Raw genomic sequence first — 17,217 nt, forward strand, 5'->3', positions numbered from 1 at the left:
TTTGTTATTGCTAGTAATACAGGAGTTATTCTCCCCAAATTTGCACACTTAGATGTATAAGAGGGTCCAGCACAAAATATACACAGGAGGAGCAGAGCAATTAAAGTGTATAGTTAGACACAACTGCAAAGAGATGTATTGTTAGCTACGTTTCTGACATTTCAAGCTAACTTAATCCATTGTGCTGAAAGAAAGACAATGAGTCAAGACCAGTCAGCTAAGACCAGTGACAGGGACAACAGACAAGGGGGTGATGAGTGTGGTGGGGATGTCTGGCCACCGAAGACACCTCCCATCTCAGCACCTGCTATATATAGATTGAGAGAGAAGGTGTTCTTCTCAGACTGTGGGGCTTCTGAGCATATACTTCATGATTCCTATGTTACATATAATTTCTCAAGATAAAAATTGAAGTATATTGCTTAATGGGCTTTGTAGTCATCTGGATTGTGGATAGCTAGAAATTTCTTCCTGCTATCCAGAGAGTCCAGAGAGCATAGCCACTGAGCCAGCTGGATACATTTTTGATGGAATGATAAAATCTTTAGAAATATAGAATTATATGCAACTTAGCGTTCTTGAGAATGAAAAACTTGAAGCTTTTGACTGGTGCCTGCACACCTGAAACTTCAAAGACCTTGAAAAAACATTACTTTATGGCCAATACCCTTCATCTGTATAGGGTCTCCTAGTGTATCAATAACGAGACGAATGCAGAGTAACCTCCTACCCCATGCAAATCACTACTTCCAAAGAATCAAGCCATATCTGCACTGGTAGAAAGGAATTTTTTAAAGACCATTTCTCCAGGAAATAGTCACAAGTCAGAGTCAGACTCCTCCTCTTTTTGAGTGGGGTGATCTTGAAAGTTGAACCTAAGGCCTTACACTGTTCCACCAATGAGCTTTCTTTCTGCCTTGACCCACCTTCCTTCCCCTCTTCTCCCTTCCTCCTCCTTCTCCCAACTACCACCCCCTTCACTGAAATGTTTTATTTTGAATCAAAGATTTCCAAGTTTCTTGATTGACATAAGATCAGGCTACATGAAATTGGTGATGAGGCAAGGATACTATAAACAATTACCAGTCTATACTGGAAAAATATGTCTCTGCTTAAATCATTTTCCAATGAGTCCAGATTTTTTTTTTAAATCACCCTTAACTGACCTAAATTGAAAACAATGCATGCTGGACTGGCTTCAAACCCGCTATGGAGCTGAGGAGGACTGTGAACTTCTGGTCCTCCAGCCTCCAGTTGCCAAGAGCTAAGATGACAGCTGTGAACCACCACACCCAGTTTAATGCCTTTCCTGGAAAATGAACCTAGGGCTTTGTGCAAGCTAATACAACTGTCCCTGGGAGGGTTTTTTTTTTTCCTTTTATGCTGTACATAAAGTAGAAGTTGCTTATATTTGCATTAAAAAATTTGAAAAGTTTATTGTTTCCCAAGCAATTAATTAATTTTCCATTAATAAATTTAATTATTCATTCATTGTACATTCCCATAGCAGCTCCCCCTTTCCCCTCTCACATGGTCCCTTCCCCTGCCTCTCATCCCTCCATCTCTGAGAAGAAGGATGTTCCCCCCTGGGTACCAACTCACCCTGGTACTTCAAGTCACTATAGGTCAAGGCATATCTTCTCCCACTGAGGCCAGACAAGATGGTCCAGTTAGGGTAATGGGACCCACAGGCAGACAACAGATTCGGTGTAAACCCCTGCTCCAGTTGTTGTAGAACCCACATGAAGACAAAGCTGCACATTTGGTACATATGTTCAGGGAAGGAAGGAGACTTTGTCCAGCCCATGCTTGCTCTTTGGTTGGTGGTTCAGCCTCTGGGAGCCCCCAAGGGTCCAGGCCAGTTGACTCCGCTGGTCTTCTTGTGGAGTCCTTATCCCCTCTGGATTCTTCAATTCTTCCCCTAACTCTTCCAGAAGGCTCCTCCAAGCTCCATCTAATGTTTGGCATCTGTTTCAACCCACTGCTGCGTGGAGTCTCTTGTAGGGCAGTTATGCTAGACTCCTGTCTGCAAGCATAACAGAGTATCATTACTGGTATCAGAGATTTGTTCTTGCCTGTGGAATAGGTCTCAAGTTGGGCTGGTTATTGGCCATTCCCTCAGTCTCTACTCCATCTTTGTCCCTACACATCTTGTAGCTAGGACACATTTTGGGTAGAAGATTTTGTGGGTGGGTTGGTGCCCTTATCCCTCCGCTGGGAGTCCTGCTTGGCTACAGGAGCTGACCACTTAAGGCTCCACATCCCCCACTGCTAGGAAGCTCAGCTGGAGTCACCCTCATAGACTCTGTTGGGGCTTCCCAGAACCCTGGTCTTTGGAACATCCTAGAGATGCCCCTCCACTGCTGATTTCCATTCACCCTCCCAGTCCTCTCTTCTTGATTCTCCCTACACCCGATTCCCCACCCCCATTTCACTCCCCATCCCCTCTTCCACCCAGTTCCCTCCCTCCATCTACTTCCAATGACTCTTTTAGTTCCCCTTCTGGGTGAGATTCAAACATCCTGCCTTGGGAGTTCTTAAGAGTTAAAAAAATATCCAGACTTTGAATTCATCTTATAAGTGAATGGGCAAGTTACCATTTCCTAAAAGAAAACAGGAAGTGCAAGATGCATCCAGGTTCTTGAAGATGCGCTTGGCTGCTTACATCTTGGTGAAGCTTGCGCTGAGCAGTTGGGAGCTGACCTCTTGTCAAGGAGCTTCCAGAGCAGATGATGATGAAAAACACTCAGAATTTCCAGGACAAACAGAAATGTGGTGAGAAACTTGCCAACACAGTGGAGACTAATCTGGTCCAAACCCTCCCGGACATTTGATACTCAAAGAAAAGTAGTGACCTGAAATCCAACCGAAGCTTCAGTAAGCATGGGAAAGTGAATTCTCTCCCAGAACTATGCCTTGCCCAAGAAAATAAAATTCTAGGGCTGAGACCAAGAGGCTACTCAATAATGCACGTGAGTTCTACCAGGACCGGCCTGGGAGTGGGAAGGTACAGCAAATGAGGGCGTATGTTAGGGATTGATTGGCTGGCAGTGTATCCAGGGCAGGTTGAAGAGAGTAAGAGGAGCCATATTGAAGAGTTCCAGGGACTGCCTGGGTGGACCTGGGACTCTGGTTCTTGAGTTTGTTGCTTAAGGATTGTGTTGCTTTCAAAGGGCAGCCTATAATTAAGCAAGAGGAGGTCTGCTGTCCTTAACAACGGATAACTATCAAAATAAGCCCAGAGAGAATAGGGCCAGTGGACTCCAAGGAAAGAGTTTTCATTCTATTTTGGCCAATGCTCATTCCTCACAGGGAAATGAGATAGAAGGATACAGAAGAAGATAGGCATAAGATGGGATTCTCCCTAAAACATCAATCAGAGGACAGTTTACCTCATTAGCATGCAACTAAAGCTAGTCTTAGCTAGATTTCTCCTCCCCAACACTGAGTATGACTGCATAGAAATTATCAGTGTTTGATGGTTATTAGGAGGGGGTAGAGAAACATATTTCATATTTCTTTGTCTGGAATGGAATGCATCTGTAGCCTGATGCAGGCGTGGGAGTCCTAGGTTCCCATGTCCATTATTAGAAGGGGGCTGTTTGGACGGCTCAGGCCAGGAGGAGTCACAGGTTGCTAGTCCCTGTGAGTGCCTGCCTCAGAGTCCACTTCAGAGCTTCAACTGAGCCACCAGGTCACCCAGGCATTTGGGATGAAGCTAAAACATGGCCACTATTTTTCCTTTGGAGAGTCATTTCAGGAATCGTGTATGTGTGTGTGAGTGTGTGTGTGAGTGTGTGTGTGAGTGTGTGTGTGAGTGTGTGTGTGTGTGTGCTCGCTTCAGCAGCACATGTACTAGGAATCATGTGTGGTTGCAAAGATCACGTTGGAAGGAAGACATAAGGCTTTAATGTCTGCCTTTTTGCTTCATGGAAAAGGAAATAGTATGTCTCCTCTCTGGAGCTGAGACTTGGGTACTCAACTGTACTATGACAGCTTTGCTAGATACCAAGGAATTTGACTGAATTTATGTTTTGACTGCTCTATCTCCAGCCTCAAGCTTTCTTCCTAACCCTCCGTGGGGCTTAATGACTCTGGAAGATTGCAAGATTGTGATGGTTGATGATGCTAATGGATCTAATAGAAGTGGAGTCACTACCACTAGCCATGCACTGTACGGAGAAAACTTAATAAATCTTTCTTTACACAACCAAAGGCTAGTAAGTCAGGGATAGAAGGCTAGAAACCATCTCAGCATTTACTGTGAAAGGACCTAAGAAGCAGGAGAGAATACAGTGTGGCCCCTGATTTTTTAATCAAAGTAAAACCACCATTTTTAGGCTGTGAGATGCCAGTTTCCATTAGCCAAGATTAGCGGCACAGCCACATTTCTCCTTGCTCAGTTGTACTCTTTCTTCATATGCTCCACCCACAAATTAGGCTGGAGGGAAGGAATAAACTATTAATAAAGTTATTCTTAAATTAGTTACAAAACAGTGACCTCACAGCCATTCCTGTCCTTTCTTAAAAGTCTTCTTTTATGTCCCGCGGTGTTACCTGTAACATCAACTTCAAAGCTGATAATTAAGATTGTATGACCATACAGGCTGGAGTGGGGCAAAGTTCACTCTCCAGCACTGCACAGACCAGGCATGGTGGCACATGCCTGTATTCTATGAGACAGGAGGACCTGAAGGTGATCCCCAATTATATAATGTCCCCCCACCAAAAAAAAAAACAACACAAGAAAAGCAATGAATAAAAAATGGCACACAAAGCTTTTTATTTGGTTCAATAAGTTAATTCGGCATTTATACAAATTACAGTCTTTTAAGCTTTAATAAAATCCTTTAGCAAATGAGCAGATACCTGTCCTACCTATACAATAGCTGGTTTTATGCTTACTTGCATCTTTTCCCCATTTAGACTCTCAGTGAACCTAACACATTGGATTTCATTTTCAGGTAGGGTTGTTAGCCATACAAGATTCCCATTTGTCACAGAGTGGAGGCTTCAAAGGAAAGTTAAAGGGACGCTGATCTACCATTTAAAAGGCTTATGGCTCAGAACAAATAAGTTACACTCCTTAGCTTCACGTTCTTCCTTGGAAAGCCATTTTTATAGGTCCTTAGAGTGTGGTAAGGGAAGGCGGGGAAGGGAGCTGAATTAATATTACATGCTGATTCCTGCAGTTACCTAAAGCAGTCAGAATACCAGGAAACAGTGCATACATATCATTTTGGAAGACACATATTGAATTGATATTTTAAATATAAATTTGTGGTTTTGCGCACATAAATAGTGAAACATATGGTAAAAATACATCTAAGACAATAGGGTTTAGAATCTAAACATCTGGGTCTAAGTTGTAGGTCCTAGTTTGCATACTCTTGGGTAAGATTCTTAACTAATTTTTCCATCTTCAAATTGAGCATAGAAATCCATGCCCCGAGCCTGGGCGGGCCGCAGATAACCGGCCACCATCCGGACCAGAGGACAGGTGTCCGCCTGGCTTGGGAGGCGACCTCAGCCTCAGCAGCAGCGGTCGCCATCTGGGTTCCGGGACTCCGCGGGACCTAGGAAATTAGTCTGAACAGGTTAGAGGGTGCGCCAGAGAACCTGACAGCTTCTGGGACGGGCGGAAGCACAGAGCCGCTGAGGCAGCAGCCTGGGCGGGCCGCAGACAACCGGCCACCATCCGGACCAGAGGACAGGTGTCCGCCTGGCTTGGGAGGCGGCCTCAGCCTCAGCAGCAGCAGTCGCCATCTTGGTTCCGGGACTCAGCAGAACTTAGGAAATTAGTCTGAACAGGTTAGAGGGTGCGCCAGAGAACCTGACAGCTTCTGGGACGGGCAGAAGCACAGAGCCGCTGAGGCAGCAGCCTGGGCGGGCCGCAGACAACCGGCCACCATCCGGACCAGAGGACAGGTGTCCGCCTGGCTTGGGAGGCGACCTCAGCCTCAGCAGCAGCGGTCGCCATCTGGGTTCCGGGACTCCGCGGGACCTAGGAAATTAGTCTGAACAGGTTAGAGGGTGCACCAGAGAACCGGACAGCTTCTGGGACGGGCGGAAGCACAGAGCCGCTGAGGCAGCAGCCGGGGCGGGCCGCAGATAACCGGCCACCATCCGGACCAGAGGACAGGTGTCCGCCTGGCTTGGGAGGCGACCTCAGCCTCAGCAGCAGCGGTCGCCATCTTGGTTCCGGGACTCAGCAGAATTTAGGAAATTAGTCTGAACAGGTTAGAGGGTGTGCCAGAGAACCGGACAGCTTCTGGAACGGGCAGAAGCACAGAGCCGCTGAGGCAGCAGCCTGGGCGGGCCGCAGATAACCGGCCACCATCCGGACCAGAGGACAGGTGTCCGCCTGGCTCGGGAGACGGCCTCGGCCTCAGGAGCAGCGGTCACCATCTTGGTTCCAGGACTCCCTGGAACTTAGGATTTTAGTCTGCACAGGTGAGAGTCTGCACCACAGAAGCTGACAGCTTCTGGGAACTGCCAAAGCAACACAGTGTCTGAGAAAGGTCCTGTTTTGGGCCTTCTTCTTCGGCCAGGAGGAGGTCCAAATACAAGATATCTGCGCACCTTCCCTATAAGAGAGCTTGCCAGCAGAGAGTGCTCTGAGCACTGAAACTCAGAGGAGAGAATCTGTCTCCCAGGTCTGCTGAGAGACGGTAACAGAATCACCAGAAGAACAATCTCTAAACAGAGTCAACTATAACTACTAACTCCAGAGATTACCAGATGGCGAAAGGTAAACGGAGGAATCCTACTAACAGGAACCAAGACCACTCACCATCATCAGAACCCAGTACTCCCACTTCGCCCAGTCCAGGGCACCCCAACACACCCGAAAACCTAGACCTAGATTTAAAAGCATATCTCATGATGATGGTAGAGGACATCAAGAAGGACTTTAATAAATCACTTAAAGAAATACAGGAGAACACTGCTAAAGAGTTACAAGTCCTTAAAGAAAAACAGGAAAACACAATCAAACAGGTAGAAGTCCTTACAGAAAAAGAGGAAAAAACATACAAACAGGTGATGGAAATGAACAAAACCATACTAGACCTAAAAAGGGAAGTAGAAACAATAAAGAAAACTCAAAGTGAGGCAACACTGGAGATAGAAACCCTAGGAAAGAAATCTGGAACCATAGATTTGAGCATCAGCAACAGAATACAAGAGATGGAAGAGAGAATCTCAGGTGCAGAAGATTCCATAGAGAACATCGGCACAACAATCAAAGAAAATGGAAAATGCAAAAAGATCCTAACTCAAAATATCCAGGAAATCCAGGACACAATGAGAAGACCAAACCTACGGATAATAGGAGTGGATGAGAATGAAGATTTTCAACTTAAAGGGCCAGCAAACATCTTCAACAAAATTATTGAAGAAAACTTCCCAAATATAAAGAAAGAGATACCTATGAACATACAAGAAGCCTACAGAACTCCAAATAGACTGGACCAGAAAAGAAATTCCTCCCGACACATAATAATCAGAACAACAAATGCACTAAATAAAGATAGAATACTAAAAGCGGTAAGGGAAAAAGGTCAAGTAACATACAAAGGCAAGCCTATCAGAATTACACCAGATTTTTCACCAGAGACTATGAAAGCCAGAAGAGCCTGGACAGATGTTATACAGACACTAAAAGAACACAAATTCCAGCCCAGGCTACTATACCCTGCCAAACTCTCAATTACCATAGATGGAGAAACCAAAGTATTCCACGACAAAACCAAATTCTCACATTATCTCTCCACGAATCCAGCCCTTCAAAGGGTAATAACAGAAAAAAACCAATACAAGAACGGGAACAATGCCCTAGAAAAAACAAGAAGGTAATCCCTCAACAAACCTAAAAGAAGACAGCCACAAGAACAGAATGCCAACTTTAACAACAAAAATAACAGGAAGCAACAATTACTTTTCCTTAATATCTCTTAACATCAATGGTCTCAACTCCCCAATAAAAAGACATAGACTAACAAACTGGCTACACAAACAAGACCCAACATTTTGCTGTTTACAGGAGACACATCTCAGAGAAAAAGATAGACACTACCTCAGAATAAAAGGCTGGAAAACAATTTTCCAAGCAAATGGTATGAAGAAACAAGCTGGAGTAGCCATCCTAATATCTGATAAGATTGACTTCCAACCCAAAGTCATCAAAAAAGACAAGGAGGGGCACTTTGTTCTCATCAAAGGTAAAATCCTCCAAGAGGAACTCTCAATTCTGAATATCTATGCGCCAAATACAAGGGCAGCCACATTCATTAAAGAAACTTTAGTAAAGCTCAAAGCACACATTGCACCTCACACAATAATAGTGGGAGACTTCAACACACCACTTTCACCAATGGACAGATCATGGAAACAGAAACTAAACAGGGACACACTGAAACTAACAGAAGTGATGAAACAAATGGATCTGACAGATATCTACAGAACATTTTATCCTAAAACCAAAGGATATACCTTCTTCTCAGCACCTCATGGTACCTTCTCCAAAATTGACCACATAATAGGCCACAAAACAGGCCTCAACAGATTCAAAAATATTGAAATTGTCCCATGTATCCTATCAGATCACCATGCACTAAGGCTGATCTTCAATAACAAAAAAAATAACAGAAAGCCAACACTCACGTGGAAACTGAACAACACTCTTCTCAATGATACCTTGGTCAAGGAAGGAATAAAGAAAGAAATTAAAGACTTTTTAGAGTTTAATGAAAATGAAGCCACAACGTACCCAAACCTTTGGGACACAATGAAAGCATTTCTAAGAGGGAAACTCATAGCTCTGAGTGCCTCCATGAAGAAACGGGAGAGAGCACATACTAGCAGCTTGACAACACATCTAAAAGCTCTAGAAAAAAAGGAAGCAAATTCACCCAAGAGGAGTAGACGGCAGGAAATAATCAAACTCAGGGGTGAAATCAACCAAGTGGAAACAAGAAGAACTATTCAAAGAATTAACCAAACGAGGAGTTGGTTCTTTGAGAAAATCAACAAGATAGATAAACCCTTAGCTAGACTCACTAGAGGGCACAGAGACAAAATCCTAATTAACAAAATCAGAACTGAAAAGGGAGACATAACAACAGATCCTGAAGAAATCCAAAACACCATCAGATCCTTCTACAAAAGGCTATACTCAACAAAACTGGAAAACCTGGACGAAATGGACAAATTTCTGGACAGATACCAGGTACCAAAGTTGAATCAGGATCAAGTTGACCTTCTAAACAGTCCCATATCCCCTAAAGAAATAGAAGCAGTTATAAATAGTCTCCCAGCCAAAAAAAGCCCAGGACCAGACGGGTTTAGTGCAGAGTTCTATCAGACCTTCAAAGAAGATCTAATTCCAGTTCTGCACAAACTTTTTCACAAGATAGAAGTAGAAAGTACTCTACCCAACTCATTTTATGAAGCCACTATTACTCTGATACCTAAACCACAGAAAGATCCAACAAAGATAGAGAACTTCAGACCAATTTCTCTTATGAATATCGATGCAAAAATCCTCAATAAAATTCTCGCTAACCGAATCCAAGATCACATTAAAGCAATCATCCATCCTGACCAAGTAGGTTTTATTCCAGGAATGCAGGGATGGTTTAATATACGAAAATCCATCAATGTAATCCACTATATAAACAAACTCAAAGACAAAAACCACATGATCATCTCGTTGGATGCAGAAAAAGCATTTGACAAGATCCAACACCCATTCATGATAAAAGTTCTGGAAAGATCAGGAATTCAAGGCCCATACCTAAACATGATAAAAGCAATCTACAGCAAACCAGTAGCCAACATCAAAGTAAATGGAGAGAAGCTGGAAGCAATCCCACTAAAATCAGGGACTAGACAAGGCTGCCCACTTTCTCCCTACCTTTTCAACATAGTACTTGAAGTATTAGCCAGAGCAATTCGACAACAAAAGGAGATCAAGGGGATACAAATTGGGAAAAGAGGAAGTCAAAATATCACTTTTTGCAGATGATATGATAGTATATATAAGTGACCCTAAAAATTCCACCAGAGAACTCCTAAACCTGATAAACAGCTTCGGTGAAGTAGCTGGATATAAAATTAACTCAAACAAGTCAATGGCCTTTCTCTACACAAAGAATAAACAGGCTGAGAAAGAAATTAGGGAAACAACACCCTTCTCAATAGTCACAAATAATATAAAATATCTCGGCGTGACTCTAACTAAGGAAGTGAAAGATCTGTATGATAAAAACTTCAAGTCTCTGAAGAAAGAAATTAAAGAAGATCTCAGAAGATGGAAAGATCTCCCATGCTCATGGATTGGCAGGATCAATATTGTAAAAATGGCTATCTTGCCAAAAGCAATCTACAGATTCAATGCAATCCCCATCAAAATTCCAACTCAATTCTTCAATGAATTAGAAGGAGCAATTTGCAAATTCATCTGGAATAACAAAAAACCTAGGATAGCAAAAACTCTTCTCAAGGATAAAAGAACCTCTGGTGGAATCACCATGCCGGACCTAAAGCTTTACTACAGAGCAATTGTGGTAAAAACTGCATGGTACTGGTATAGAGACAGACAAGTAGACCAATGGAATAGAATTGAAGACCCAGAAATGAACCCACACACCTATGGTCACTTGATCTTCGACAAGGGAGCTAAAACCATCCAGTGGAAGAAAGACAGCATTTTCAACAAATGGTGCTGGCACAACTGGTTGTTATCATGTAGAAGAATGCGAATCGATCCATACTTATCTCCTTGTACTAAGGTCAAATCTAAATGGATCAAAGAACTTCACATAAAACCAGAGACACTGAAACTTATAGAGGAGAAAGTGGGGAAAAGCCTTGAAGATATGGGCACAGGGGAAAAATTCCTGAACAGAACAGCAATGGCTTGTGCTGTAAGATCGAGAATTGACAAATGGGACCTAATGAAACTCCAAAGTTTCTGCAAGGCAAAAGACACCGTCAATAAGACAAAGAGACCACCAACAGATTGGGAAAGGATCTTTACCTATCCTAAATCAGATAGGGGACTAATATCCAACATATATAAAGAACTCAAGAAGGTGGACTTCAGAAAATCAAACAACCCCATTAAAAAATGGGGCTCAGAACTGAACAAAGAATTCTCACCTGAGGAATACAGAATGGCAGAGAAGCACCTGAAAAAATGTTCAACATCCTTAATCATCAGGGAAATGCAAATCAAAACAACCCTAAGATTCCACCTCACACCAGTCAGAATGTCTAAGATCAAAAATTCAGGTGACAGCAGATGCTGGCGTGGATGTGGAGAAAGAGGAACACTCCTCCATTGTTGGTGGGATTGCAGGCTTGTACAACCACTCTGGAAATCCGTCTGGCGGTTCCTCAGAAAATTGGACATAGTACTACCGGAGGATCCAGCAATACCTCTCTTGGGCATATATCCAGAAGATGCCCCAACTGGTAAGAAGGACACATGCTCCACTATGTTCATAGCAGCATTATTTATAATAGCCAGAAGCTGGAAAGAACCCAGATGCCCCTCAACAGAGGAATGGATACAGAAAATGTGGTACATCTACACAATGGAGTACTACTCAGCTACTAAAAAGAATGAATTTATGAAATTCCTAGCCAAATGGATGGACCTGGAGGGCATCATCCTGAGTGAGGTAACACATTCACAAAGGAACTCACACAATATGTACTCACTGATAAGTGGATATTAGCCCAAAACCTAGGATACCCAAGATATAAGATACAATTTCCTAAACACATGAAACTCAAGAAAAATGAAGACTGAAGTGTAGACACTATGCCCCTCCTTAGAAGTGGGAACAAAACACCCTTGGAAGGAGTTACAGAGACAAAGTTTGGAGCTGAGATTAAAGGGTGGACCATGTAGAGACTGCCTTATCCAGGGATCCACCCCATAATCAGCATCCAAACGCTGACACCATTGCATACACTAGCAAGATTTTATCGAAAGGACCCAGATGTAGCTGTCTCTTGTGAGACTATGCCGGGGCCTAGCAAACACAGAAGTGGATGCCCACAGTCAGCTAATGGACGGATCACAGGGCTCCCAATGGAGGAGCTAGAGAAAGTACCCAAGGAGCTAAAGGGATCTGCAACCCTATAGGTGGATCAACATTATGAACTAACCAGTACCCCGGAGCTCTTGACTCTAGCTGCATATGTATCAAAAGATGACCTAGTCGGCCATCACTGGAAAGAGAGGCCCATTGGACACACAAACTTTATATGCCCCAGAACAGGGGAACGCCAGGGCCAAAAAGGGGGAGTGGGCGGGTAGGGGAGTGGGGGTGGGTGGGTATGGGGGGGACTTTTGGTATAGCATTGGAAATGTAAATAAGCTAAATACCTAATAAAAAATGGAAAGAAAAAAAAAAAAAAAAAAAAAAAAAAAAAAAAAAAAAAAAAAAAAAAAAAGAAATCCATGCCCCTGGGGTCTTGGTGAGGATCAATTGATGACTTAATACAATGGATGTAGACAGTGTCCAGGAGCACTAAATACTAAGAACCATCTAGAATATTGCTGATCAGTCAGGAGGAGTGGATTCTTACTTTTGTGGACTCTTGCTGAGCAGCAGTAGCCTGAGGCTGTGTAGTGGGTCTGTTCCTGCTTCTCCCTGCAATGTGGCATCAGCACAGGGGACTTGCATCCCTCCAGGAGCTTGGCTGGGATGGAGCTGTGAAAATGACGTCACTGCTGCCCGGTGTCTTAGTTAGAGGCTGCACAGTTGCAGCTGGTGGTCACACTCTTGTGCAATGTCTCCAGGTTCCAGAACAGTAAAAGTAGAACCTGCTCTCCAGGTTGGCACTTTTTGGGTCTACAGTAAATTCCTCAGAGAAGGACATGGCTTTTGAACTGGTCCTTACTTTAGACAAGTCCTTCTCTTTTACAAAAAGTTTCTGAGGTGCTTTTATCTTAACTTTTGGACTCAGTTAATTTAATAACACAGAAAGGAAACCTCAGAAAATTGGACACAGTACTACTGGAACATCCAGCAATACCTCTCCTGGGCATATACCCAGAAGATGTTCCAACTGGTAATAAGGCCCTATGTTCATAGCAGCCTTATTTATAATAGCCAAATGCTGGAAAGAACCCAGATGTCCCTCAAAAGAGGAATGGATACAGAAAATGTGGTACATTTACACAATGGAGTACTACTCAGCTATTAAAAACAATGAATTTATGAAATTCTTGGGCAAATGGATGGATCTGGAGGATATCATCCTTAGTGAGGTAACCCAATCACAAAAGAAGTCACTAGATATGCACTCACTGATAAGTGGATATTAGCCCAGAAACTTAGAATACCTAAGATACAATTTGCAAAACACAAGAAAATGAAGAAGAAGGAAGACCAATGTGTGGATACTTCATTCCTCTTTAGAATAGGGAACAGAATACCCATGAAAGGAGTTATAGAGACAAAGTTTGGAGCTAAGACGAAAGGATGGACCATCCAGAGACTACCCCATCTGGGGATCCATCCCAGAATCAGCCACCAAACCCAGACACTATTGCATATGCCAGCAAGATTTTGCTGAAGAGACCCTGATATAGCTGTCTCATATGAGGCTATGCCAGTGCCTGGCAAATACAGAAGTGGATGCTCACAGTCATCTATAGGATGAAACACAGGGCCCCTAATGGAGGAGCTAAAGTAAGTACCTAAGGAGCTGAAGGGGTCTGCAACCTTATAGGTGGAACAACAATATGAACTAACCAGTACCCCCAGAGCTCGTGTCTCTAGCTGCATATGTAGCAGAAGATGGCCTTGTCGGCCATTATTGGGGAGAGAGGCCCCTAGGTCTTGCAAACTTTATATGTCCCAGTACAGGGGAACGCCAGGGCCAAGAGGTGGAAGTGGGTGGGTAGGGGAGCAGGGTGGGGGGAGAGTATAGGGAACTTTCGGGATAGCATTTGAAATGTAAAGAAGAAAATATATAATAATAAAATAAAATAAAGGAAACTGAGTCACATGTTATTGCACAGTTAGACAGAGTGTGGAGGGGACCAATCCAAGTCCTGCCCCAAGGGGCTTGCATCTAAGGCAGAAGCCAGATGGAATGCTAGAAGACACAGACATAGAGTAGGTGTGAAAAGTGCCTGGAAGGAAACAACAAAAGCAGCATTAGAGAACAAGTCTGCTGACAAATGTGGGAAGGGAAAACCAGGCAAGGAGGCACATTCAGCATCGCTGAAATGGATGAGGAAGGCTGACTTTTGGAAAGAAGTGAGCATTAGAGTCATAGACAAAATGAATTAATGTGCAAAGACCCTAGGTAGAAGAGGACAAGAGCATGGTACAGGCCAGTAAGGCTGGAGACCAAGGGACCATTGGGAGTACAGGGCAGAGTCCTAGAATACACAAGGTCAGGGTGATCTCTTGTGATATTTGCTTTTGATTTGGACACTAGTTGATGAACAATTAAGTCGAGGAAGGAACGTTTTCTGCTTTGGTAATGGTCACTGTTTTAGTAAGGGTTTTACTGCTGTGAACAGACACCATGACCAAGGCAACTCTTTTAAGGTCAACATTTAACTGGGGCTGGCTTACAGGTTCAGAGGTTCAGTCCAGTATCATCAAGGTGGGAGCATGGCAGTGTCCAGGCAGGTGTGGTGCAGGAGGAGCTGAGAGTTCTACATCTTAATCTGGAGGCTGCTAGAAGAAGACTGACTTTCAGTCAGCTAAGAGGGGGGTACTAAAGCCCACGCCCCAGTGACACACCTACTCCAACAAGGCCACACCTCCTAATAGCACCACTCCCGGGACCAAGCATATACAAACCATCACAGTCACATTGGCTACCATGAGCACATTTAGAGCCAATTTGCCTTTGCTTAGGCATCAAGACTGGTTATTGACGGTATGTAAAATAAGAGATTGCGTTGTGTTGCTTTAAAATGTCTTCTGAAATCGCTTTCAGTGGGCCCTAACTTGACAAAGCCTGCTCTCAGGTAAATATGGTTATTTCTCCAAATTTCTGGAATACCACCAGGACCAAGGCACCTTATTTTAAGACACTATGTACTGAGATAGGGATTAATTAAGATATATGTTAAGCTCGCAGATGTGGGTGCCATAAACCATGATTTACAATTTAATCTCCAAACTACGCAGCTTGGCAGCCCAGCCCCAACCTCTCAATGATAAAGCCATCTTCATTCTTTCTTTCTCTTACCTTCAGGGTGGTCTGGGTGGGGATTTTTGGTTCAGATCCTGCTCTCACCTCCTCGTTATTTTGTGCTCTCTCTTCAAGGCCCTTTACATAATATGTCCTTAGTCCCTTTCTTCAGGTCTTAATATCACAAACACCTACACACACATGTATATATGCACATACATATGCACATACACACAATGCACATATATTATATATACACACATATATATCCACATACACAATATATATATATATATTCCCTCAATTATGTCTTTAACACATACATATGTATACATATATACAGTACACACATATAAAATATATATTACCCTAATTATATCTTTCTGTGAAATATAAAGGAACACTTGAGTATTTACTGTTTCCTTTGGTGTTAATGTTTCTCTGCATGGTTCGTTACTTGCGCAATATGATAGAGTTTGCCATCTATGACACAGCTATGAAGTTAGCTCGTAGAGCCCAGACAGTGAAGCTAAGACTGTCAGCTCTTAGTAGACTTAGCTAGAAACTTTGTATGTCAATCCATCAGCCTCAAAAGCCTCACACACCTTCTGAGCATGTCCTAGGAAGTCTAGGATGGATGCCCTTGGACCCGCTCTGGCTTTGTGATTCAGCGATTCAGTGTTGTGCTTTGCAGTAGTGATAACCTTTCATTCAGTCGAACTGTAGATCATACTAAAATGATCTGCGTAGTTTGAGAGTATCAGGGACAGACTGTGGCTATTTTGTTCTGCAGGTTGAAGTCGATCCTATCACTACATTCCCTCTGAAAGGCTTGACCCCCCTCACGGAGTACTCCATTGCAATCTTCTCCATCTACGAGGAGGGGCAGTCCTTGCCCCTGGTTGGAGAGTTTACCACAGGTAAGCCTTCTTCTGGATTGAAAAGGTTTAGGAAGCAACTATTTAGCCAACCTGCAGCAACCTCCTCAACTGTAACTTTGAATCTATATTCATTATTAAGATATTACAACACACAATTAAATATCTAAAATGTGCTGGCTAATTATTTTTTAATCAAAATAAAGAAAAGAGAGAAAATGCTATCTCACTTTAAAAGGTTAATTTCCCTACACCCATGGGAAGCATGAATTTGACTCTGGTAGGGTTAGAAAAGGGACATAAAGTTAGAAGGAGGGTGGAGTTGGGGAGTCCAGGAGGAGCTAAAGGGAGAAAGAGATGTGATAAAAATATATTGTGTTCATTTATGAAATTTCCAAACAATAAAAAAGTACAAAAATAACATACATTGTTGTCTATTTACCCCCCCCCCCATTTCTCTTATTTCTTAATGTAAAAGGTTTACCCTCTTCATCCATTCATGTGTGTGTGGGTACATTAGGCCAAACTCCAAATTTTCTGATATCAGACAGATTTCTGCCAATGGGAATGACATTTTAATACTACTTAACTTAAAGCATGATGATATTGCAGTATTGTAACAGGGCCCCAAACTTAACACAGTAAGGAACGACTGAAATACCGAGGCAAGCACTTTACGGCTGACCTATCTTCCCAACTCCATTTTTATTTTTTATACTTTATGAAAATGGCCCAATATCAACAATGTAAGAGTTCTGGAGTTACTGGAAACATTTTGGAGAACACTGTTTCTGTGGTTTCCCTAATTTATGCTGTTGGAAGGTACTGGGACCAGACATTAAAGTCACACCGGATGGATCGAGGATGGTTGCTATTCTTCCAGTGCTTTCCAAAACCAAGCGCTCCCTCTGTCTCCCCATCCCATGGCCCGCCCCGAGCTGCTTGGGCTTAGATTCTTACCTTCTCATTTCTCAAACTCAATCTCCTCCATGGCTCACAGAGGAAGTTCCCGCCCAGCAATACTTGGAAATTGATGAGGTGAAGACAGACAGTTTTCGAGTGACTTGGCATCCGCTCTCCGCTGAGGAGGGGCAGCACAAGCTGATGTGGATTCCGGTCTATGGCGGGAAGACCCAGGAGGTGAGTTGACTGAACCACAGTG

General features: G+C 43.2%; 1 protein-coding gene and 1 long non-coding RNA gene across 4 annotated transcripts in view; one reads left to right on the forward strand and one right to left on the reverse strand.

The window, feature by feature from the left end:
* Window positions 1-17,217, forward strand: part of Col14a1 (collagen, type XIV, alpha 1) — a 213,160-nt gene that overhangs the window by 83,021 nt on the left and 112,922 nt on the right. For all 3 annotated transcript variants that reach the window (XM_006520385.4, NM_001368422.1, NM_181277.4), the window contains exons 15-16: window positions 15,971-16,097; window positions 17,056-17,195. In XM_006520385.4, the coding sequence (XP_006520448.1) occupies window positions 15,971-16,097; window positions 17,056-17,195 (267 nt within the window). The remainder of the gene's footprint in view (window positions 1-15,970; window positions 16,098-17,055; window positions 17,196-17,217) is intronic.
* On the reverse strand, window positions 1,925-17,074 carry Gm52209. The gene is made up of 3 exons (XR_003951628.1): window positions 17,016-17,074; window positions 2,598-2,855; window positions 1,925-2,026 (listed from the first exon to the last, which is right to left on the reverse strand). It is a non-coding gene; the product is annotated as a predicted gene, 52209 (long non-coding RNA).

This window comes from Mus musculus, chromosome 15 (genome assembly GCF_000001635.26).
Source record: "Mus musculus strain C57BL/6J chromosome 15, GRCm38.p6 C57BL/6J".
In the NCBI taxonomy this organism is placed as follows: domain Eukaryota; kingdom Metazoa; phylum Chordata; class Mammalia; order Rodentia; family Muridae; genus Mus; species Mus musculus.